This window comes from Chiloscyllium punctatum, chromosome 39, assembly GCF_047496795.1.
Source record: "Chiloscyllium punctatum isolate Juve2018m chromosome 39, sChiPun1.3, whole genome shotgun sequence".
NCBI lineage: Eukaryota > Metazoa > Chordata > Chondrichthyes > Orectolobiformes > Hemiscylliidae > Chiloscyllium > Chiloscyllium punctatum.
The window spans coordinates 46,316,249-46,340,403 of NC_092777.1; the positions used below are offsets into that span (position 1 = coordinate 46,316,249).

The 24,155-nt window shown below is 40.4% G+C and overlaps 1 protein-coding gene across 1 annotated transcript in view; it reads right to left on the reverse strand.

The window, feature by feature from the left end:
- Positions 1–4,561: 4,561 nt before the first annotated feature.
- Positions 4,562–24,155, reverse strand: part of LOC140464011 (cAMP-dependent protein kinase type I-alpha regulatory subunit) — a 49,870-nt gene continuing 30,276 nt past the window's right edge. The window contains exons 7-10 of the mRNA XM_072558604.1: positions 18,698–18,758; positions 16,704–16,825; positions 9,077–9,158; positions 4,562–8,714 (exon numbers count right to left, since the gene is read on the reverse strand). Coding sequence (XP_072414705.1) covers positions 8,542–8,714; positions 9,077–9,158; positions 16,704–16,825; positions 18,698–18,758 — 438 coding nt within the window. The 3' untranslated portion in view covers positions 4,562–8,541. The remainder of the gene's footprint in view (positions 8,715–9,076; positions 9,159–16,703; positions 16,826–18,697; positions 18,759–24,155) is intronic.

Sequence of the window (24,155 nt, forward strand, 5' to 3'; positions counted from 1 at the left end):
ATTGAAAGTTGAGGTGCCCTGTGTGAGGCTGTCCGTGCCCCAATGTTCAGACTGATTCTAACCTTAAAAAAGGGATTTACCGAATCTTACGTGGATTCATGCAGTTTTTGAGCAAAATAAAATTTAATTCTGCAAGTACAAATTCACCCCACAAACTTTTGTGCACGCGCACGTGTGTGTGTGTGGGCAGGGAGATATGAGTTTCTGAGAGTGTGTGTATGCGTGCTTGTGAGCGAGAGTGTAAAGGGGTATAAGCATGAGAAGGTGCGTGTCAGAGTGGGTACGTAGGTGTGAGCATATGACAGACAGTCTGCATCTGTGTGGTGCAGTAGGGTCACCTGTAGTGTGGTATGAACCAAAGGTGCCAGTTGAGGCCATCCCAATGGGTATCGAACTTGGCTGTCAGCCTCTGCTTGGCCACTTGGCGTCATTGCCTGTCCCAAAGTCTGCCAGTCAGCATAGGGATCCATACAGAGGCAACAAAAAGAGTCAACGTGGACCCCACTGGGAGGGCCGCTGCCCTGGACTTGACATGTATGCTCAAACCATCAGGAAATATATAAATGTCAGATTCATCAGCTGCACGCATCAGAGCAGATCATCCGATCACAACGCAATGCCATCCATGCTCTCAAAACCAATCATAATGTTGTCATCAAACCAGCAGATAAAGGAGCCGCCATAGGTCATTCAGAATAGAGAAATGTTACTGCAAGGAAGTGTACCGACAACTGAACAACCAGGAACACTACAGGCAACTACCGGCCAATCTGACCAAAAAGCACACCCATAAACACATTGATCAGGACTTTGGATCCAGTTCTTCAGAGTTCCCTACGTGCCCTCATCCCACATACCTCTTGCATTAGGCGACTTATACTGCCTTCCGAAGATGCACAAAGCCAAGACAAAAGGACATTTCATCATTCATGTATCGGGACCCTGTGTGAGAACCTCTCTGGCTACGTCGAAGGCATCTTGAAACCCATTGTATAGGGGATTCCCAGCTTGTCACGACACTAAGATTTCTTACAGAAACTCAGCACCCATGGACCAGTCGAACCAGGAACATTCCTCGTCATAATGGATGTTTCAGCACCTTACACCAGCATCCCCCACAATGACAGCCATTACTCAATACCAACAACTGCCAATCTCAGAGCACCGTCCTACAGCTCATCTGCTTTATCCTCAGCCACAACATTTTCACCTTTGACAACCAGTTCTTCATCCAGACACACGGAACAGCCATGGGGACCAAATTTGCATCCCAGTATGCCGACATCGTCATGCACAGGTTCGAACAAGACTTCTCTACACAGGACCTCAAATCAACACTATACACCGGATACATTGTCATATACAGGATCTCTTCAGATGAGAAACGTGATGGGCACTCAGAAGTACTCAATAATGCCTTTGTAAGAACAAGGTACAATGTTCAACTCATCGTCCGCCAGTTCAGACATGCCACAGCGAGAAACCATAATGACCTTCTCAGGAGACAGACACTAGCTGCAACCAACAGGGTACCCTTCGTTGCCCAGTACTTCCCAGGAGCCAAAATACACCATGTTCTTCACAGCCTGCAACAGCCTAGCAATGAGGATGAGCACCTTGCCTAGACCTACCCCACTCCTTCACTTATCAACTTTAAACAGTCACCAAACCTCAAACCGATCATTGTTCACATCAAACTGCCTGACTTTCAGGACAATACCATACAACATGGTCACGACAGACACACAGTCCCCTATAGACCCCCTCATTCACAAGCTCTCTCTCTCATACACTCCCACACACACCCTCTCAGACTTGTATGCCTTGACACTCTTACTCTCTCTCTCACACACAAGTCTGTGGCGTGAATTTGTGCTTGCAGAATTACATTTGATTTTGCTCAAAAACTGAATGAATCCATGTAAGATTCCTTAAATATCTTTTTTAGATTAAAATGAATCTGAACATTGGGGCACAGACAGCCTCACACTATCAATGCATTATCTGGGCCAACATGGCACATACTGTTGAAGTTACATTCTCAACTGAACTTTTAAGTCAGCTCTGGAATTTACATATGAACGAACAGAAACCAACACATTCATTCTAAAAGATGAGACAAACAGTCCAGGTCTTTTTCAATATATAATTCCAGTTAGATCACACTGTAAACTTGTGTTATAAATTGTGTCCTACAATCTTACACTACACAACCACCCAAAGGAACATCGCTCTGAAAGCTAGCGCTTCCAAATAAACCTGTTGGACTATAACCTGTTGTGATTTTTAACATTTCCGTGACCCTTCCCAGTTCCTCAAGCATTCATTGCCTCTACCATCAATGCTTAGTTGCAGTAGTGTGTACTATCTACACAATGCACTGCAGAAATTCACCAAAGATCCTTAAACAGCACTTCAAAACTTCCAGCTGGAAGGATAAGGGCAAGAGGTACACCATCTCCTACAAGTTCCCCTTCAAAAGGCTTGCCATCCTGGCCTAGAAACATATCACCATTCCTTCACTGCTGCTAGATCAAAATGCTGAAATTCTCTCCTCTAGGGCATTCATTATTGGTCTATCTACAGCACAGGGACGACAGCAGTTCACTTTCACCTTCTCAAAGGCAGCTAGGCACAAGCAATAAATGTAGGCCGGCCAGCCAGCAACGCTGATATCCCATGAGTGAATTCAGAAAATATGTTCCATTTGCCTGAATGAGTGCAGCTCCAGCAACATGCCAGATCAAAGAATTCACTTGACTGACACCCCATTACACACTCATTCCCTCCACATCAACACGTACCATATACAAGATGCATTGCAGCAATATACACCCCCTCCTAAGCCAATGCCTTCTACCACCAGGGCAAAAGCAGAACAACCCTCAATTTGTACATTTCTCCCCAACTATTCCCACATGAAAGACTCTGAACATTAAATCGCCATTTGCGCTATTTTGGAGCAAAATCTGGAAATTTTCTAGCAAAAGTATAAATACACCTGCACCAAATGCTTCAACAGCTCAAGGCAATGGCTCAGTCACCTTCAAGGCAAAGACCAGATGAACAATAAATGCTAACCATGACACCACTGCTCTCATCCCATTAAAGATTAGAAAGAAATCTTGATATTTTACATATTGTTCAATAAAGTAGCATATGATTATAGTATATATTTAAATGGGCTGCAGGAAAGATGGTTTATGAATACAACTTTTTATAGGGGTCAGAGGACAAATTGAGAAGGTTTTGTAAATGGAAACCTTAGTTTTATAAATAGATGCATACAACAAAAATGTTTTTATTTCAGATTTCCAGAAAAATATAATTAGAAGTTCAGCTCATGTAGCCAGGCAGTAAGCAGATGTAAAATAAAGTGTATAATTGTCACCTATACTGCACACAAGGTTTTAAAAATTACCATTAGTGGCTCTGACATACATCTCATCAATATCGCAAAATACAATCAATGTTCTAATGGTATCATGCCCTGGAAAGTCAAAGCCACCTTAAGGTCTCAAATAAAGTGGGGACATGACTGAAAATAAATTTGAAATAGGTTAACAAATTATTTTGTCATGACCTGGTCTAAAACTAGACAATTTTTATGAAATCATTTGAATGTTAAATAGAAAAAAGGATGAACTGATTTGGTTGCTGCAAAAAAAAAGCTTTGCAGTACCAAATAAGAAATTGGGAGATATGGTGCCCAGTATTGGTGAAAGAATTGGTTTAAATTATAGTGCAAGTACTTTGTAAATTTTCATTATAGATATGCACAAGGGAAAATTTAAATGGAAATAAATGTAGATAAAATAGGAACAATTAAAAAAAAATTGTGGATCTTTTGAAATACATTGAAGAAAACTGACAAGTTAGAATGCATACAATCTAGCTAACCTGGAAGAAAAATAAGATATCACAAATTTGGAAGTGTGGGTGACCACTGAATCACCACCTACCCAAAAAAATTCAATTAACTCCTTCCATTAATTTCAACCCTCATCACATCCAAAGAAATCCTGATGTGCGCTGAAGTAGAACCAAGCATCACTTTAGGTTTCCTAACTTTTCTGGCATTAACTGATCTATATTGTGGCCATGAAGGATCAACTCTGCATATGCAGCAGCCAGGAGGAAAAGATCACAATGGGGCATGGTTTCATATCAGACTGAGAAAACACATGAGATACTAACAATGTTTTAGCCTGGCTGTTAATGCACACTCTTGAAATTAAGTGTAATTACAGACAATTAAAAAAGCTCAAGCTCGAAGCTGAATTGGTCAACAGGAAGCAGCAAGCTTGTCGAGGAGAGGAACATTATATCTGGCAAAGTTTAATCGGTAGAATGTCTCCCTGCCCCACCACCTCCTGATCCAATATATCAAGTTCATGCAAAGTTCAAAGTCGAGTCCTTAGGAATGACATGCTATTATGAAAGACAACCATTTACATTTTACTTGAATCAGCTAATGGTAAAATAAATCTTAACATTCATGTTACAGGGTCAATGATTGGTGTATCTGCTTCGGTTCAAAAATCAATAAATAAGAGAACAGTTTTCTTTTTAATAATTAACTTTTATTGCTTGACCTGTCGTCATTAGGACACTCTATAACAAAAGGATTATTTTAGCACATACATCTGATCTTATACAGTCATTGGGAACAATACAAAAAATGGTCCTTGGATAATCTACATATTATCACGCTGTATTCTCACTTTGCAACTTTTGTAGGTAAGCTAGTGAGGATCACTCTGATCCCCACATAAGATAGCTAAGGCAAACTACATCAAACCGTGGTCGTTTGTACATACAGTTCTGATTGCACACAATAGTTAAAGCTTCAACTGCATCAGATTATTCATAAACTCATCAGCTGCTTTATAATAAAAGTTAGGTAAATAAAAACCTTAAGAATGTGCAGCAAGCCAAAGACAATCTGCTAGATGCTAGGGTTGTTGCAGTTGGACTCTGCTCAGAGTTTCAAAATTACTGGAATATGGTGTCAATGTCACTCATACTGGTAATCAACAGTATTGGTAAGCTCAATCCTGGAATGACATTCATCTGCTTTGTTAAATTTTCCCAATTAATCAAGATTAAAAAAATTAAATATAAAGCAACAGGTTTCAACTACGCAACATACCAATATATTTGGAAGGATACCTCCCATAAGCAGCTGATTTAAATTTTGCCTATGCTAGGAATATCAAACCAAATTAGGCTAATAAATTTCAGCCTTACTCTCAACTTAACTTCTAAGCAAGTTGAAATTGATGAAACAGGAATTAACTCATTAGAAAAGGAATTCCAATCAATAATCAGACATTAAAGGTTACTCATACAAGTTCAATTTATAGTTTTCTATTAAACAAAAAGGTCAATAGATGTAACTCACTGTTCACAAGAAGAATTGGGCATGACATTCATGACTGCCATACTATGATTACTCAAGAGACATTACTTAGATCCCAAAAGTAAAATCCTACCCCCCCCCCCCCAACAGAATGGAACTGGCCCATGCAAACTTCTACTCAAGTGAAAGTTATCATGCCCTCAACACACTAGTCTTTCTTTATTCATAGATTTTTATGCTACATCTTCACACTACACAGCGTCGTAAAGGTAACTGCATGGATAAACTGAAAAACACGCAAGTTACATCTAATCATTTCTACTGTGCACACTGCACAGATAGCTAAAATGACTTTGCAATTTTGCATCAGGTTATCTCATTTATAGCAATATTTGTGCCTAATAAAAACTTGGTTTAATAAGAAAACGCAATAACAAAGGAAAACCTACAAATAGCCTATGCCCAACCCAACTCTCCAAGCAATTTAGTTTTAGCTTGCTGTACAATTCAAACACTTATTCTAATCTAAATCATTGTATATAGAATAATGGATATAATTTCATCTAATTACAGCTGTGTGGAATTTGTAAAATGTGCGAAATGAGCACACGTAATACAAAGCTGTGAAATACTGAAATGTCATTAAGACTCAGCAATGTTCAAAGTCTCAAAATAAAATTGCATGTCATGCCATACTGAAAAGCTGTTGGAGTACATTTCAGAATGCCAGTGTCAGCTAGTTAGGGATAACACATCCAGTTTTTGGTTTCTGCATTTTACTAGTGTGTCTGGGTGTACACTTGTATAATTTCAGCTGAGCTCTGGTGTATGCCAATAATGGAACAACAGTGCCAGCTACTGTGAATAGCAAAGAAGTGCAACTATAATTAACACAAAATAACATGGGTACTAAAGCACTGCACCAACTTAAATGTCAGCCATTAATCTTCATTTAAATAGAAACCACATTGCACCATCCCAGTCGAGCACAAGACAGCTACTTAATACCCAAACATGTCCAGAGCTATTAAGAAGCTCCAAATAGCAGTGGATAGTTTATAGACTGGGTCAGGACTGCAGAGGAGTTAGGGATGCCATCGCCCAACATTGCGCTGCCAGTGCTGGTCAAGTACAAATGCACACAGTACCTGCACTAGTACCTGTGAAGACAGTACTGGTTTGTTACTAAAAAGGAATGTTTACTTTTGTTCTTGGAATGAAATTACATTTGCTTAATACATAAAAGTTTAATTTTGTAACCCTTTCACTAGCTCTGTCTCAACAAGAAATTGAAAGCCAATTGTATATAAAATTAAAGTGTAAATCAATCTGCAAATTATGTAGTCCAAACTAACTAGCTATCATGGTCACTAGCAGGATCACTAACAATTATAGATTAAAAAGTTACTTATTAAAATCAGATGGGGTATCAATATATTACATACATTTTCAAAAACAAGATTTCTAACTTTATCATTGTATGATTGAGATTGCTTGCAGTTGATGTTTTGAATTATTGCTCTGGCAATAGCAACAATTGAGTGCTTGCTGCCCTACTTAAGGAAAAGCAATACAATTAGTAATTTCAAAAACAGCAGATCAGTAAAATCTGTTGCCACTTAGTTGCCAGTATGTGTAAAATCACCAGAAGCAAACAAAGCCTTTCAAGTGAATCAGTTACATTTTTTACCTGATACAGAGCAGACCAATACATCTAGCTTTGTTAATCCATCCCTACAGAATTCAATGCTGTATCAATCTCAATTTAGGCTGCAGACGTTTCTACAGTTTATGCCAATAAAACTCCATCACTGTCCAGCAAGAAGCAGGTTTCAAGTGTAGCACAACTAGTTTAATTTCCCTATTGGAGATGGAATGGCACAGTATGCTTCTGTGCAGTGTTCCATCACTACTGGCAAAGCTCATACACTAGAAAAGAAAACAAGTCAGACAGAATTGGTGACTTTCTGGCTGCATATCAAATACACCCAAGACTAATAGAATTTAGCTTCTGTTGTCAGGAAGGGAGGCTAAAAAGAAAAGACTGCGGTCGTTCTTAGCTGTTGAAAGTGCACAATGATATGGGCTGAGAACCTGATATGCCTATTATTGAAAGATTTCTGCAATATGTAGAAATCTCGACCATTACCACAGCCTGCATCCATAAGAATAAGATGTCAAAAGCATTTGATCGCCAAAACAAAAAGGTGATCCTATTAACCAACAGCGACTGAGTTATAATGATGTTGCGTTTTTAAAGAAAAATTGTATTGTATATAAAATGAATATAAATGTACGTTTTTTTTGCAAGCAAGGGTTTTGCTATAAATGCTGCACCATAGGCAGGCACCATTAAATATTTGGGAGATTATTGAAAAAAAAATCAATCTTTTTTTGTAAAAACATCTGAATGAAACTTAATGCGCAAATAGACTTGGCAAAAATCACACAGGCCTATAAGATCCTCATAATGCAAGACCTAAAGCTACACAAAAGAAAACAATGTTTTTTAATTTGCTTCATAGCAAAAAAGTTAAAATGTATTTGTTTTTAAAAAGATGAAGAAAAAAAAATCTAATCTCAATTTAGATGCTTTTCCTCACGCATTGTTTTGCCAAGTGCAAATGCTACATAAAAACATGCTCGAAATATATTTCTATTTAAGCGTTTTCTGCCTTGACCACACTAAAAAACAAACATCTTGGCTCAAGAAGTTCCAAAAATTATTGAAACTCTCCCGCCTAAAACCCAAGATTTTCCAGGAGTACAATTTTGAGATTCAAGGGTCATGAACACACTATAACGTACCTTGAAACAGAGCAAGTTAAAGGGTTCAAAATCCTCTGCTCATACTACCAAACAGAAGCTTAATTATCTGGGTATTAATCACACTGTTCAGTTAAAACAGCAACGCTTTAATCTTCATAAATAAAAATCAATGGGAAGAGTTCCACACAAGCATCAAACAAAAAAAATCTTAAATGAAGCTATATTGACTGAAGAAAGCTGATGCAGTGTGAGAAAGACGCAAAGCAAATGTGACATTGAATGCTACAAAGGGAATGCCTTCTCTGACAATTAGGAAGCTGTGGGACTGGTGGTGGTCTTGCCACAGGAAGCGGCATTTTAGACAAATGAGGCAGTTCGCTCTGGCAGATGCTGCAGCAGCAGAGAAGATTTCAGACAGACAGCGATACAAAGCTGTTGTACTGCTGGATGTTTCGTTTGAGTATGTCAGAGCAGGGACCCAGGACACGTTCAAATCGAGGTCTGTCCAGTTTCACGCACTTCAACGGACCACGCGCTACCACAGTGGCAGCACGGGGACGATTCATCAGAAGAGCAATCTCACCTGAGAGATAAAGAAAAAGATTTCAAATCCATCTGTAGTCTTGAGAAACTGATACCATGAAACAAAATGAAGCCCGTGCTCTTGTTGACCTAGGTGAATTTACCATGTTTTATGATATCTGAGCTTTTTAGGCCAAATTTGATTTGAATTGTTAGTCATTAGATAATCTAAGCTGATGTCTAACTACAATTACTCAGTATCCTATTATTCAATCGTATCTAATAGCAATACTCTCATGTTCTATATAGCTCAGCAGCTCTATGGTAGACAAAAATCCATCTAAAACTTGCATTTCTTTAAACTTCAAATATTAGAAACGCTTACAGTATTAAACTTTAACATTTAAGCTTTGACAAACTCACCAAAATAGTCTGATGGCCCCAATCTTCCAACTTCAACAAACTCTTCATTTTCTGACCTGCGCTGTAAAACAGCTGCAGTACCCTAAAACACAAATTACAAAGTAAAGTATATTTGAAGCATTAATATTGGAGGACAGGAAAAAAAAATCTGTGGCTGTAGGAGCTGCTTTTATTTTTGCATTTTTTTTAGGTATCTTCAATGTTGGAGCTAATTTCCTCAAATTCTAGAAACAGTAATTATTGTTTTATAAGCTGTTGCAAAACTTTGGGTAAAAAGAATCAAAACCATCAGCACTTTAAAGAGAGGAAAAGAGACAAAGACAGTAACCACGTGGGAAGTGAATCAAATGGAGAAATAAACTTGTAGAGCAGTCTGACCCAGCAGTGAACCTATACAGCTGACTGCCTCTGCTGTTTGGTTTCTGAACATGACAGTTGGTCTAAGAAAACAAACAAGCAACAAAATTCACAGTTGACCTTGGAGAAACTTGTGTGGGGAAGCTCACAGAAGGGGAGCAGCTACCTGCCCAGCTTTTAAAAATGTAACGTTCAAAGTTTGTGAAAAGGTTTGTAGCTCGGGTGCTTGTTGTTGTGGTTCTGTTTGCCAAGCTGGGAATTTGTGATACAGACGTTTCGTCCCCTGTCTAGGTGATATCCTCAGTGCTTGGGAGCCTCCCTTGAAGCACTTCTGTGATCTTTCCTCCGGCGTTTGTAGTGGTTTGAATCTGCCGCTTCTGGTTGTCAGTTCCAGCTGTCCATTGCAGTGGCCAGTATATTGGGTCCAGGTTGATGTGCTTATTGATTGAATCTGTGGATGAGTGCCATGCCTCTAGGAATTCCCTGGCTGTTCTGTTTGGCTTGTCCTATATTAGTAGTGTTGTCCCAGTCGAATTCATGTTGCTCGTCATCTGCGTGTGGCTACTAAGGTTAGCTGGTCATGTCATTTCATGGCTAGTTGGTATTCATGGATGCGGATCGTTAGCTGTCTTCCTGTTTGTCCTATGTATTGTTTAGTGCAGTCCTTGCATGGGATTTTGTACACTACATTGGTAGTGTACATTCATAACAGCACACAAACCAACAGCCACTCTCAGACAACAACTCACCAGAACGAAGGACCCAATACCCAGCATGAGCAAAACCAATGTAGTGTACAAAATGCCATGCAAGAACTGCACAAAACACTACATAGGACAAACAGGAAGACAGCTAACGATCCACATCCATGAACAGCAACTAGCCATGAAACGACACGACCAGCTATCCTTAGTAGCCACACACGCAGATGACAAGCAACATGAATTCCACTGGGACAACACTACTATTATTGGACAAGCCAGAGAACAGCCAGGGAATTCCTAGAGGCATGGCATTCATCCACAGATTCAAGCACATCGACCTGAACCCAATATACCGACCACTGCAACGGACCGCTGGAACTGACAACCGGAAGCGGCAGATTCAAACCACTACAAATGCCGGAGGAAAGATCACAGAAGCGCACCACAGGAGGCTCCCAAGCACTGGGGATGTCACCTAGACAGGGGACGAAACGTGTGCAACACAAATTCCCAGCTCAGCAAACAGAACCACAACAAAAATGTAACCTTGCTGGGTTTTTTTTGTAAAGCTCCAAGTGAGTAGAGTGGGTTCTTGTTTGATTAAATGTTTTTACTGAGATCTCTCCCTTGATTGAACTTTAAAATATAAACATAGGCACTAAGTTATCTTGGAGCAGTGTTTTGACAGCAATAAGATGCCACAATTTTCTGGGTCTGTGACTTGTTAAGACGCAAAGATGGCCTGTAACAGAGTGATGTGCTCTTCCTGTCAGATGCGGGAGTTTAAAGATAATTTCAAAGTTGCTGATTATGCTTGCAGAAAGTGTTTGGTTGAGAATCCTATTGGATCACATGGATGATCAGGAGGCAATTTACAAGAGCTGGGGCGTGATGGATGGCAGTTGCAGGAAGGGAGAAAAAGCACAGATAGGTAAATAGGTTACCTCCAGTAAAGGCAGAAGAGAAAGGCAGGTAGTGCAGGAGTTTCCTGTGGCCATCCCCACCTCAAATAAGTATGCTGCTTGGGAAAACAGAGGTGATGGATTCTCAGGGGAATGTAGCACTGGCAGCCAGGTTTCTGGTACTGAGACTGCTTCCAATGTAAAAAGGGGCATGTCGGGTTCCAAGTGATCAATTGTGACACAGAACAATCTAGTCAGAGGCACAAACAAGCATTCCTGCTGTCAAAAGTGAGACATCAGAATAGTGTGTTGCCAGAATCAAAGGATATCTCAGAGTGCAGAATATTCTCCAAGGGGAGAGGGACTAGGAGGTCATTGCATACATTGGAACTCACAACATAGGAAGAGAAAAGGTAAAAATTCTGCCGAGATGATACAGAAAGTTAGGCAGGAATTTAAAAAGGAGGTCCGCAAGGGTAGTAATATTTGGATTACTCCCAGTGCCACAAGCTAGTGACGGTAGGAATAGAGGATAGAGCACATGAATGCTTGGCTGACAAGCTCACGAAGGGGAGAAGGAATCACATTTTTGGTTCACTGGAATCTCTTCTGGGGTATAAGTGACCTGCATTAAGAGGGCAGATTGCTCCAGATTTGGAAGGGACTAATATACTGGTGGGGAGATTTACTAGAGCTGCTCAGATGGATTTAAGATGGAGGAAGAATCCAGGGAGATGGTGAGACTGGTGCAGTTGGAAAAGTGAACAAGTCAAACAGTCAGCACAGTCAGGATCAAAGCAGAGAATGGGGTAGAACTAATAAATTAAATTGCATTTATTTCAATGCAAGAGGCCGAACATAAAAAGCAAATCAACTCACAGAATGGCTGGGAACGTGGGACTGGGATATCAGTGATTAGAGAGACATGGTTCAGGGATGACCAGAACTGGTAGCTTAATATTCCAGGATACAGATGCTGTACAAAAGAGGAGGAGGGTGCAGAACAGGAAGGAGAGCAGCGTTTTTGATGAGGTATAACATTTCAGCTGTACTTAGGAAGGATATTCCTGGGAATATGTCCAGGCATGTTATTTGAGTGGAACTGAGAAACAAGAAAAAGAAGCAGTCAGAAGGCAGAGCAGAAGTGAGCACAAGAGTACCATAGCTTGGGGATCGCAGCCTAGTCAGCGGGAAGCTGTCGGAAGGCAGAGCAGAAGTATAAGAGTACCACAGTTCGAGTGTACTCTAGCTGTGAAAAAAACTGGAGTGACATCACAGGGAGGCTGTGACCTGACTGGCTGGTGGGAAATCTGTACTAAATTCAAAAAAAGAACCAATAAATTGAATTAACTCAAAAATTCTGAATTAATAAAGTTATTAAGCATAAATGGCAGGACAGGTAATATGCTGCAGCTGTATGTGGGAGCAGGCTGATCCCATTGCAAACTGCAGTGACCACATCTGCAAGAAGTGTCGATTTGCTGGAAGAACTCCGGCTCACAACTGATGAGCTTCAAATACTGCAACACATCCCGGAGGGGCACAGTTGCCTGGACACTTTGTTTCAGAAGGCAGTCACACCATGTAGATTAAGTACTTGAAATTTGGTTAGTGGCCAGGGACAACAGGGTGCGACTGCAAACAAGGCAGGTAGAGGGATCCTGCAGTCAGGATAAGGGAAAGGGCTGCAGAGAGGATGAGCCAACTAAACACTACACCATGGTACAGGAGGCCATTCAAGAGGGGGTAGCAAAAAGACAAATGGTTGTTGCAAAGGATTCTATATTTGGGGAATAGACAGTATCCTTTGTAAACAGGATTAAGAGTCTCTCGTGGTGCATTGCTTGCCTGGTGCCAGGGTAAGAGTTATCCCTGGCTTCAAAGGATATTGAAGAGGGAGGGGGAGGATCCAGTTTTTATTGTGGTCCACGCCAGAACAAACAACATAGGCAAGACTAAGAAAAAGGACCTGTTCAGGGATTATCAGGCGCTCGGAATAAGATTAAAGGAAAGGTTTTCAAGAGTTACAATCTCCAGATTACTGCCCGAGCCACATGCAAATGGGCATAGGGATAAGAAAATAAGGGAAGTAAACACATGGCTAATAGTGCTGTGGGAAAGAAGGGTTCCTTTTCATGGGGCACTGGCATCAGTATTGGAAGAGAAGGGATTTGTACTGCTGGGACACAGTCTCCATCTGAACCAAGCTGGGACCAACGTTCCAGTGAAAAAAGGGTAAACAGGCTGGTCAACAGGACTTTTAACTAGAAAGCGGGGAAGGAGGGAAGGGTAAAACATCCCCCCAATGTGAAACAAAGCAGCAGATTTACATCTGTAGGGGTGGATTTAACTGCATGGAAAAATAAGAAAGAAACGACAGGGAAGAGAACGCAAAAGATTATTAAAACCTCCAGCACAGACACAAACAGGAGTGTATGAAAAGTGTCAGCAATCAACTTCAAGCACACTGGACAAATGAAGGACAATGAGAAGAGGGACACTTAATACAGAAGCTGTTATGTCTGAATACATGCAGTAGAAGGTAAATGAGCTTGTGGTGCAGATCGAAATTGGCAGATATGACATGGTGGGCATCAGAGACATGGCTGCAAGGGCTTGGAAGCTGAATACCCAACTATATACATCCTATCGAAAAGATAAGCAGGTGGGCAGAGGGGGTGGGGTTGCCTTACCAGTACAAAATTAAATCAGTAGTAAGAAAGGAAGTAGGATCAGATGGGTGTAGAATGTGTTGACAGATTTAAGGAACCACGAAGGTTTTAAAAAAACCATAGCTAGTTATGTACAGGCCTCCAAACAGTAGCCAGGGGTTGGGGTACAAGATACACCAGGAGATAGAAAGAGTGTGTAAGACAGGCAAAGCTATAGTGATCATGGGAGATTTCAATATGCAGGTGGACTGGTTAGTTGCGTATTGTAAGAAAAGGAATTTGTGGAATGTCAACGAGATGGCTTTTTGCAACAGCTTGTGGTGGAGCCCACTAGGGAACTGGCAATACTGGATTTAGTGTCGTGCAATAAGGCAGACTTGATAAGGGAGCTTAAGGTGAAGGAATCCTTAGGAGACAGTGATCAACATGATTGAATTTACTCTGCAACTGGAGAGGGAGAAGATAGAATCAGAGGTAGTGGCATTACTGCTGAATAAAGGCAACTACAGGGTCATGAGGGAGGAGCCAGGCAGAATTGACTGGGAGAGGAGCCTCGCAGAAAAGACTGTGGAACAGCAATGGCAGGTGTTTCTGGGAGTAATTCAGGAGACACAGCAAAAATTCATCCCCAGGAAAAAGCAGCACGATACAGGGAGGACGAGGCAACCATGGCTGACTCGGGAAGTCAGGGATAGCATAAAAACAAAAAAGAAAGCATATAATGTGATGAAGGGCAGTGAGAAACCAGAGGATTCGGAAGCTTACAAAGACCAGTGGGCAAGAGAAAGAGAAAGAAGGAGGGAGAAGACTAAATGAGGGTAAGCTAGTCAGTTTCGTTCAATATATAAAAGACAAGAGAGCCAAAAGTGGACATTGGGCCACTGGAAAGTGACAAAGGAGAGATAGTAACGGAAGAAGAAGAAAATGGCTTAGGAACTGAATAATTACTGTGCATCAGGAAGACGGTAATATCCCAACATTCAAGACAGTAGGGGGAAGAACGGAGTATGGTGGCCATCACCAACGAGAAGGTGCTAGAAAAACCAAAAGGTCTGAAAGTAGATAAATCACCTGGACCAGATGGACTACACCTCAGAGTCCTAAAGGAGATAGCTAAAGAGACTGGGGAAGCATTAGAAGTGATCTTTCAAGAATCACTGGAGTCAGAGAGGGTCCCAGAGGACTGGAAAATTGCTAACGTGGCATCCCTGTTTAAAAAGGGAGTAAGACAAAAGATGGAAAATTACAGGCCAATTAGCCTAACCTCATTCATGGGTTAGATTTGAGTCCATTGTGAAAGATGAGATTTTTATATACTTGGAAGTGTCGAGTAAAATAGGGTAAAGTCTGCATGGTTTCATCAAGGAGACCATGCCTGGAATCTGCTAGAATTCGTTGAGGTAATGAGCAGGTTTGACCAAGAGCCAATGGATGCTGTCTACACTGACTTCAAGAAGGCCTTTGACAAGATGCTGCATAGGAGACTGCTTACTAAGATAAGGGCCCACAGTGTTAGAGACAAGGTGTTAGCATGGATAAAAAGCTTGGCTGTCTGGCAGAAAGTAGTTAGGAAGGCAAATGCAAAGTGGGCATTTATTTTGAGAGGACTTGAATATAAAAGCAGGGATGTATTTCTGAGACTCCATAAGGCTCTGATCGGACCACATCTGATCAGTTTTGGGCCACATGTCACAGGAAGGGTGTACTGGCCCTGGAGCAGGTACAAAGGAGGTTCACTAGAATGGTCCCAGAAATGAAAAGATTAACATATGAGGAATGTTTGAGGACTCTGGGTCTATACTATATAGAGGTTAGAAGGATGAGGGGTGATCTAACAAGCATACAGAATACTGAATAGGCTGGACGGAGTACATGTTGAGAAGATGTTTCTATTGGTAGGACAGACTAAGGTCCAAAGGCACAGCTTCAGAGTAATGGGAAGACCTTTTAGAACGGAGATAAGGAGAAACTTCATCCAGAGGGTGGCTAATCTATGGAATTCACTGCCACAGAAGGCTGTGAAGGCCAAGTCATTGAGTATATTTAAGACAGAGATACACAGGTTCTTGATTGTAAAGAAAATCAAAGGTTACAGGGAGAAAATGGGAGAATGGGGTTGAGAAACTTATCAGCCATAACTGAATAGCGGAGCAGACTCTGGGCTGAATGGCATAATTTCTGCTCTTATGTCTTATGACATCTGGTTGGTATGGACAAGTTGGACCGAAGGGTCTGTTGCCATGCAGTAGAGCTCTATGTCTCTATCACTCAAGGTTCTGAATATTCCAAATCTCTACCACTCAGCTTTGACTTTGGGAATTAGAACAACTCCTAAAATTATTGCTCAAAAAAGTCTAACAATAGTGCACTGTATTCTCATTGTATTGTGTGTTACTAACAAGTGACAATAATCATACTCAGTGGCTCAGTTGGTCACACTTACCTTTTATCCACAAGATCCTGGGTTCAAGTCCCATTCCAATTAATCTATTGAATTCTTTACAGCAAAGGGCCATTGAGGCTGGGTCATTAAGTATATTCAAGGTTGAGACAAACAGATTTTTCATCAAGGGAATCAAGTGTTTTGAGTAAAGGACAGAAAAAGGAGTTGAGAATTATCAGAACAGCCGTGATCTCAATGAATGCTGAACAAACTACTTTCCTTATGGTAATATTACCTAAAACCATCTTGCAGAACTTGCAATTCCGGTCAACATACTATAGGAAGGAAGGAAGTAAATGCATTGGAAGGGGTAGAAAGGAAATTCAACAGGATTCAATGAAGACAGGCGGGATAAACTTGGGTTCTTTCTTTTGGAGCACAGAAGGTTGAGGGGAACCTGACAGAGGTGCACAAAATTATGAGGGGCATGGACAGAAATCAGCTGTTCACCTTAGTTGAAGGGTTAAATACAAGAAGCACATTAAACAACCAGTCACTCAATAGTTCATGCTCAAATTGGTTATTTTCTAAAATTATAATTATCCCTACCTCCAAAATAATGAAAAATTCATCGCCTGGTTCTCCTTGCACAACAATCTTCTGTCCATCTTCAAACTGTACTGGTTCCAATGCATCAGCCACAGTCAAACGCTCCCATTTATCCAGAGATTCTAAAAGGGAAAATTTCCCTTTATATTCTGAACAGCATTAATTTAATAACCTTTTTTCCCCTCATCAAGCACACAATGTTTCACCAAAATGATCTGTATGGACTTCAGTAAGGCGTTCAACAAGGTTCCCCATGGGAGACTGATTAGCAAGGTTAGATCTCATGGAATACAGGGAGAACTAGCCATTTGGATGCAGAACTGGCTCAAAGGTAGAAGACAGAGGGTGGTGGTGGAGGCTTGTTTTTCAGACAGGAGGCCTGTGACCAGTGGAGTGCCACAAGGATCGGTGCTGGGCCCTCTACTTTTTGTCATTTACATAAATGATTTGGATGCGAGCAGAAGAGGTACAGTTAGTAACTTTTCAGATGATACCAAAATTGGAGGTGTAGTGGACAACGAAGGGGGTTACCTCAGATTACAACAGGATCTGGACCAGATGGGCCAACGGGCTGAGAAGTGGCAGATGGAGTTTAATTCCGATAAATGCGAGGTGCTGCATTTTGGGAAAGCAAATCTTATGCATTAACTTATACACTTAATGGTAAGGTCCTAGGGAGTGTTGCTGAACAAAGAGACCTTGGAGCGCAGGTTCATAGCTCCTTGAAAGTAGAGCCACAGGTAGATAGGGTAGTGAAGGCAGCGTTTGGTATGCTTTCCTTTATTGGTCAGAGCATTGAGTACAGGGGTTGGGAGGTCATGTTGCGGCTATACAGAACATTGGTTAGACCACTGTTGGAATACTGCATGCAGTTCTGGTCTCCTTCCTATCGGAAAGATGTTGTGAAACTTGAAAGGGTTCAGAAAAGATTTACAAGGATGTTGCCAGGGTTGGAGGATCTGAGCTACAGGGAGAGGCTGAACAGGCTGAGGCTGTTTTCCCTGGAGTGTCGGAGGCTGAGGGGTGGCCTTATAGATGTTTACAAAACTATGAAGGGCATGGATAGGATAAATAGACAAAGTCTTTTCCCTGGGGTCAGGGAGTCCAGAACTAGAGGGCATAGGTTTAGGTTGAGAGAGGGGAAAGATATAAAATAGACCTAAGGGGCAACTTTTTCACAGAAAGGGTGGTACGTATATGGAATGAGCTGCCAGAAGATGTGGTGGAGGCTGGTACAATTGCAACATTTAAGAGGCATTTGGATGGGTATATGAATAGGACGGAAGGGTTTGGAGGGATATGGGGTGGGTGCTGGCAGGTGGGACTAGATTGGGTTGGGATATCTGGTCGGCATGGACGGGTTGGACCGAAGGGTCTGTTTCCATGCTGTACATCTCTATGATGATGAATAAATTTTACATTCAAAACTGACAAATTTGTGATATTATAATGTCCTCAACAGAATATTTAAAAGTATTTATGGAATTATTGCCTTGCCTAATATTAGAATATAGTTATATGCCCTGGCAGATTTTGCTAATTTTCTGTCAAACACAGTTACTAATGCAGTATGCTTCATTTTAGAGTCTGAATTGACCAAAGTGGGCATAAAACAGAAGTCTTAAATTGCACAATATAAGTAGCAGGATAAGTAATCCAGTTAGAAGAGAGTTTGTCTTAAAAGTGGTTGAAAAAGAGTTTATGGCACCTTTTTGAACAGAAATATTTTCGGCGTGGAAGCGAAGAATTAAATCAAGTCTATAAATCGTATGTCTGTCCTAACTATGCGTTGTGTAAGCATACAACATATATACACATTGTTCTGGATAAATGTGGCAAATATACATGGTTACGCTAAAATGTTATTTATTGGCTGTGAAGTACTTTGGGACTTGAATATTACAAAGGGATTGTGTAAACAATTTATTTCTTCAAACTGCTTTAAAATTAAGTGTTGATCAAGATTTTTGCAGAGGGAAAAAGAACATACATACCTAAAATGGAGACCTTACTAAGGAACTCCTCATACATCTTTCTCTTTCTCAATGTACTTCCCTATAAAAGGAAACATTTCAGTAATCTGGCATGTTAACAAAGCTCAACTTTCCAGCAATTTTACTCAGTTAAATATTTTAAATTAAATTTTTTTCAAAAAGTTGATATACGAAAAATATTCTTAAAGAATATTTTCATTTTAAGAGGTAAACATGAACACTATATATTGCATTTCACCTCTGACACATGCATAAATAATGCTGTTATCAAATAATACTATAAAAGCTTAGTGCTGAATATTCTTAATTTGTACATATTGTTGGGATAATTTTGTGACATGTTGCTAAAGACTCTTAACACTGGTATTTCAGTGCCAAATATTGTCACGTAGCTTGAAGAAACAGCAAGTGGAGTTATAGCAAGGGCACACATGGCCTTGACTCTAATGTTAAGGGTAAGCAAAAGTTGAGGCTTCAATGCTGGTTGGCTAGCAAAATGATCTCAGCACAGGATTTATGATTAAACATGCAAATTAAAGGTTAGACTGTGGGAAAAACTATTAACACTTTTCCCACTGATCGAAAGTTGCAAATATTTGGCTACAAGTTTTAGTTGTGGTAACACAGGTGCACACATTGGTTAGGTGTTGCAGAGATTACCTGCAAAGGAGATATAAAAATAGTGGTTCATCACGGAGGACTATGCACAAGCAGAGGAATAGCGTCTGTCACAGAACACTAGCTATCAGTAAGTGTGCCTCAGCAAATGTTTATGAGCAAGTTGAAGAATACTTGCCAGGAGATTAGCATTTGTGGACATCACCTATTGATGGGGATTTTTCCCTGCCCGAGGGGTTGCCATAAAAATTCAAGTGACTAAATTAAATGTCACAGATTGACAATTAAGATAAAGTTCAAAAATAGAGATGAGTATTAGAATCCAATATTAGGACTAAAAAAGTAATAAGAGTAAACAATCTTTGCTTGACACTCAGTAGCAAGCTGTTGCAAAGTGTGCAGCTACTGTAGTCTAGCCAGTCTAGAAGTTGAGGGTTGGAAAGAAGTTTAAGATTCAGTACAGCTTAAGCTGCAAAAAAGGTTTGTATGGATGTTACAATTATGTTGACTTGACTAAAATCTCCAAAGCATCATGAGTCAAGGACTATATTCTGAATTAAGAAAAAAGCCCCAGAAGTTCCAGCATCCACTAGAAGAACAGACCAGCAAGGTGCTACAACATGACTAGTGAAATGCTAAGTATCAATTTTTAATGTTCATACATCTTATTAGTTTGCATTCTAAATTAATAACTATCCTTTCTGTAAATAAGGTTACAGTGCTACACGATTTTGTATACTTTAGGGTTTAGTATAGAACTCAAAATTCCATCACAGGTAATCTCATGTGGTGTTGTGCACATGGAGTCAAGCCAGTTACAAAGAAGAGTGGTCAGTTGCTGTAGTGAGGGAATAGTTTAATTACAAAAAACTTAGACTGCAGTAGCAAAACTTGCGGTAATATAAAACCGACAAAGGAGTTGTTTGCAATAACAAGCTTGCCTTTATCCACACTAAGCAGTTGAGATGGTCCGAAACAGAAGCTGTCAAATACTATCAATGATAGAAGAGTACAATTCTATGCTTACATTGCTAAGTATTATAATAAACAAGGTCACAGGGATTGAATAGTAAGTTTGTGAAGGTGACAGTAATTGGAATCTCAGCAATAAAAGAGAGAGAAGTAGGAAACAGATTAAAAAGTAGCATTCCCTGAATAGCTTCCACTTTTTGCATCCTGCTATCAGTTGTGAACAAAGAGTTTGAATCTTTCACTATTGCTAAAGTCACTAAAAAAGGTCAGCAAAAAGGAACACACCATTCAACTCAATTGGTTTATGTCGGCTTGCTCCACAAGCCTGTTCTCAGCCCATTTCTATTCCTTCACCACTCCACATTTTTTCCCTGGAAATGTATCTGTGCTATTTGGCAGTTCATTCCACAATTTTATCATTCTAGGTAAAGAGATTTATCCTGAACGTATTGTTGTATTTTAACGTGACATCTTAAAATTATGGTTTCGAATTTTGGACTGCCTTCAAGTGAAAACATTTCCTCTATATCTAACCAATCAATACCTTTCATTATTTTTAATACTTTTGTCAGGTCAGCCTAAAGCCTTCTCCTTTCCAGAAAAAAAAAGACAACCTGCTTAGTCTATCTAGTAAGAATATCCTTTATCATTCTTGTGAATTTTCTTTGCACCTACTGCACTAAAGAGACCAGAATTGGGTACATTTTTTTTCAAAATGTGGCCTGAGATGAAAACAAGTTTATAAGTAACTTTTCTGCTCTTCAATTCCATTTCCCTAAAACTAAAACTTTGCAAATATCCCCTCCTCAATAATAGGAACTCAGCACAAGTGTGGAAGATAAAGCTTAAGCATTTGCAAAATTCAGCCAGACGCCCTAAGTGAATGATCAACCTCCACTCCCTCCAGACATCACCAGCATTACGGACAACAGTCTGCCACCAATCAATTCACTCCAAGTGATATCAAGAAATGAATAAATGGATACTGGATACCTCAAAGGCTATGGGTCCAGACATGGTACTGAAGACCCTGCTAGCCATATTTGTTTTAGGACAGCTACAACACTGGCAATATCTGACAATGTGGAAAACTGCTCAGGTATGTCCAGCACACACAAAAAAAAGGACAAATCCAATTCAGTCTATTACCACATATCTCAAAACATCAGTAAAGAAATGAAAGCCGTATTAACAGTGCTATCAAATAGCATAGCAACAATTCTCTCTTTGTCAACCATTTTGGGTTCTGTCAAGGCCAATCAACTCCAAGCCTAATGACAGCCTTGGTTCAAACATGCACAAAAGAGCTGAATTTCACAAGTGAGGCGAGTTGACTGTCCTTGACATCAAGGTTGCATTTACAGTGCGATCTCAAAATGCCCTAGCAAAATTAAAGTGATATTCTCCACTGGTTGGAGACACATCTAACCCAAAAAATTACAATTATGATTGTTGGAGGGGAGTCATCTCAGTTTCAGGACATCTGAAGTTCATCATGGTACAGTCCTAGGATCAACAATCTGCTATTAGCATGGGAGTTCCAGGATTCTGACCTAGTGACAGTAAATGAATGGCAATGAAGTTTAATAAGTCAGAATGGTGTCTAGCTTAGAAAGGAACTTGCAGTTAGTGATTTTTCTACATATCTGCTACCCTGGTTCTCCTGGATGGTACAGGTCACAGATTTGGAAACTGCTGTCGAAGGAGCCTGGCCAAGTTACCACAGTGTTTTGGCAGCTACACATTGTATGGCTGGTCAGAGTTCAGTTTCTGGTCAATAGTAACACCATAAGATTTTGAAGGGGGAGTAATTAATCGCAATGCTGTTCTATGTCAAGGGGAGATGGCTACATTCTCTCACATGAGATGGTCATTGCCTGGGACTTGCAGCAAATGTTACTTTCCACTTACAAGCTCAAGTCTGGATGTTGTCATGATGCCATGCTTGCAATAAAGAGCAGCTTGATGGCAAACATCGAATAAGAAAGAGGTGGTAAACATTTGAAGTAGAAAAAGTCAAGAGCATGGAAAGACAGCATCATTATATAATTAATTTTGGATTGCTCCAGATTTGTGGGATGATGGTATAGTGGCACTATTGCTGGACTTGTAATGTTTTGGGGACCGAGGTTTGAACCATACCACAGCAAACAGTGGAATCTGAATTTAATAAAATCAATCTGGAAATAACAATTTTCATGACAATCATGAAGCCATGACTGACTGTTTTAAAAACCCACCTGGTTCATTAACATTCTGTAAGAAAGGATAACTGCAGGCCTTACCTCATTTGGTTTACAATAGACTTTAGAACTATAACCAATGTAATGGGCTCTCAACTGCCCTGTGAACAGGAAGTAAACCATCCAGACATAAACTAGACTAGAAATGACATCAAAAAACTCAGCCATACTGACTTTCAAAATCCTCCTGACTAACATCTGGGAACTAGTACCAGAATTAGGAGAGCTACCTCATTGAATAGTCTAGCAACAGTCTAGCAGAGTCATACTATGGAATCATATCATGCACACAATGTCTCACCAGCAGGACAGGCCAAGAAGGGGTAATACAATAGTGGTACACAGTCAGGAAGGAGTTGCCCGGGGAATCCTCAACATTGACTTAACATTTCATGAAGTCTCACAGCATCTTCTGCAGATTAGCAGCTATCATGGGTATATGCTACATGGGGTAGATTTTGAACAAATCTAGCAATTCAAACACAAAAGGCTTTGGGCCACCAGTAGCAGAACTCTACTCCAAAACAATCTGGCTTATATGCCAGGAGGCTGTACTATACCACCCTGGTTCTAAGAGGAACAGAAGAGGGCAAGCCAGAAGCAGCTCAAGTATATCTAAACATGTGACACCAATCCTGGCAAAGCAACAAATTAGCACCACTTGCATGGTAAATAGCATAAGCAACAAGCGATAAAACAGGGCTAGGTGGTTTGACAACCTACAGCTCAGATCAAAACCCTGGAAATCACATCCAGTCATAAACAGTAGTGCACAATTAAACAACTTACTGGACGTGGCAACTTTACAAGTAACCAACCCTCAACGATGGGTGAGGCCATTCTATTAATGTAAAAGATAAGGCTAAGCATTTGCAATAATCAGCCAGAGCTGTCCAGTGGATTATCAATCTTGGCTTCCCCCGGAGCTTCCCAGCATAACAGATTCTAGTCTTCAACTAAACATTCACTACATGAAATATCAAGGCAGCATTGAATTCTGCAAAGGTATAGGACCCTGACAACATTCTAGCAGCAGTACTGAAAAATTGTACTCCAGAACTGTTACACTTCTAGCCAAGCTGTTCCAGTACAGCAACAATATTGGCATCTACCCAATACTATGGAACACTGCCCAGATATAGAGTCATACAGCATAGAAAGAGACCCTTCGGTCCAACTTGTCCATGCTGACTAGATATCCTAAACTAATCTAGTCCTGATTTAGAAATGCCGGTGTTGGACTGGAGTGTACAAAGTTAAAAATCACAATACCAGGCCACAGTCCAACAAGCCCAACTGGAAGCACCAGCCCTTGGAGCATCACTCCCCCTCCACAACCACCTGATGAAGGAACAGTGCTTTGAAAGCCAGCGTCTCCAACCAAATCTGCCAGACTACAATCTGGCGTTGTGAGACCTTTAATCTAGTCCCATTTGCCAGCACTTGGCCCATAACCCCTTCAACCCTTCCTACTCATATACTCATCCAGATGCCTTTTTAAAAATGTTGTAATTGTACCAGCCTCCTCCACTTCCTCTGGCAGCACCATACACTAACCACCCTCTGCATGAAAACATTGCTCCTTAGATCCCTTTCATATCTTTCCCCTCTCACCTCAAGGAAAA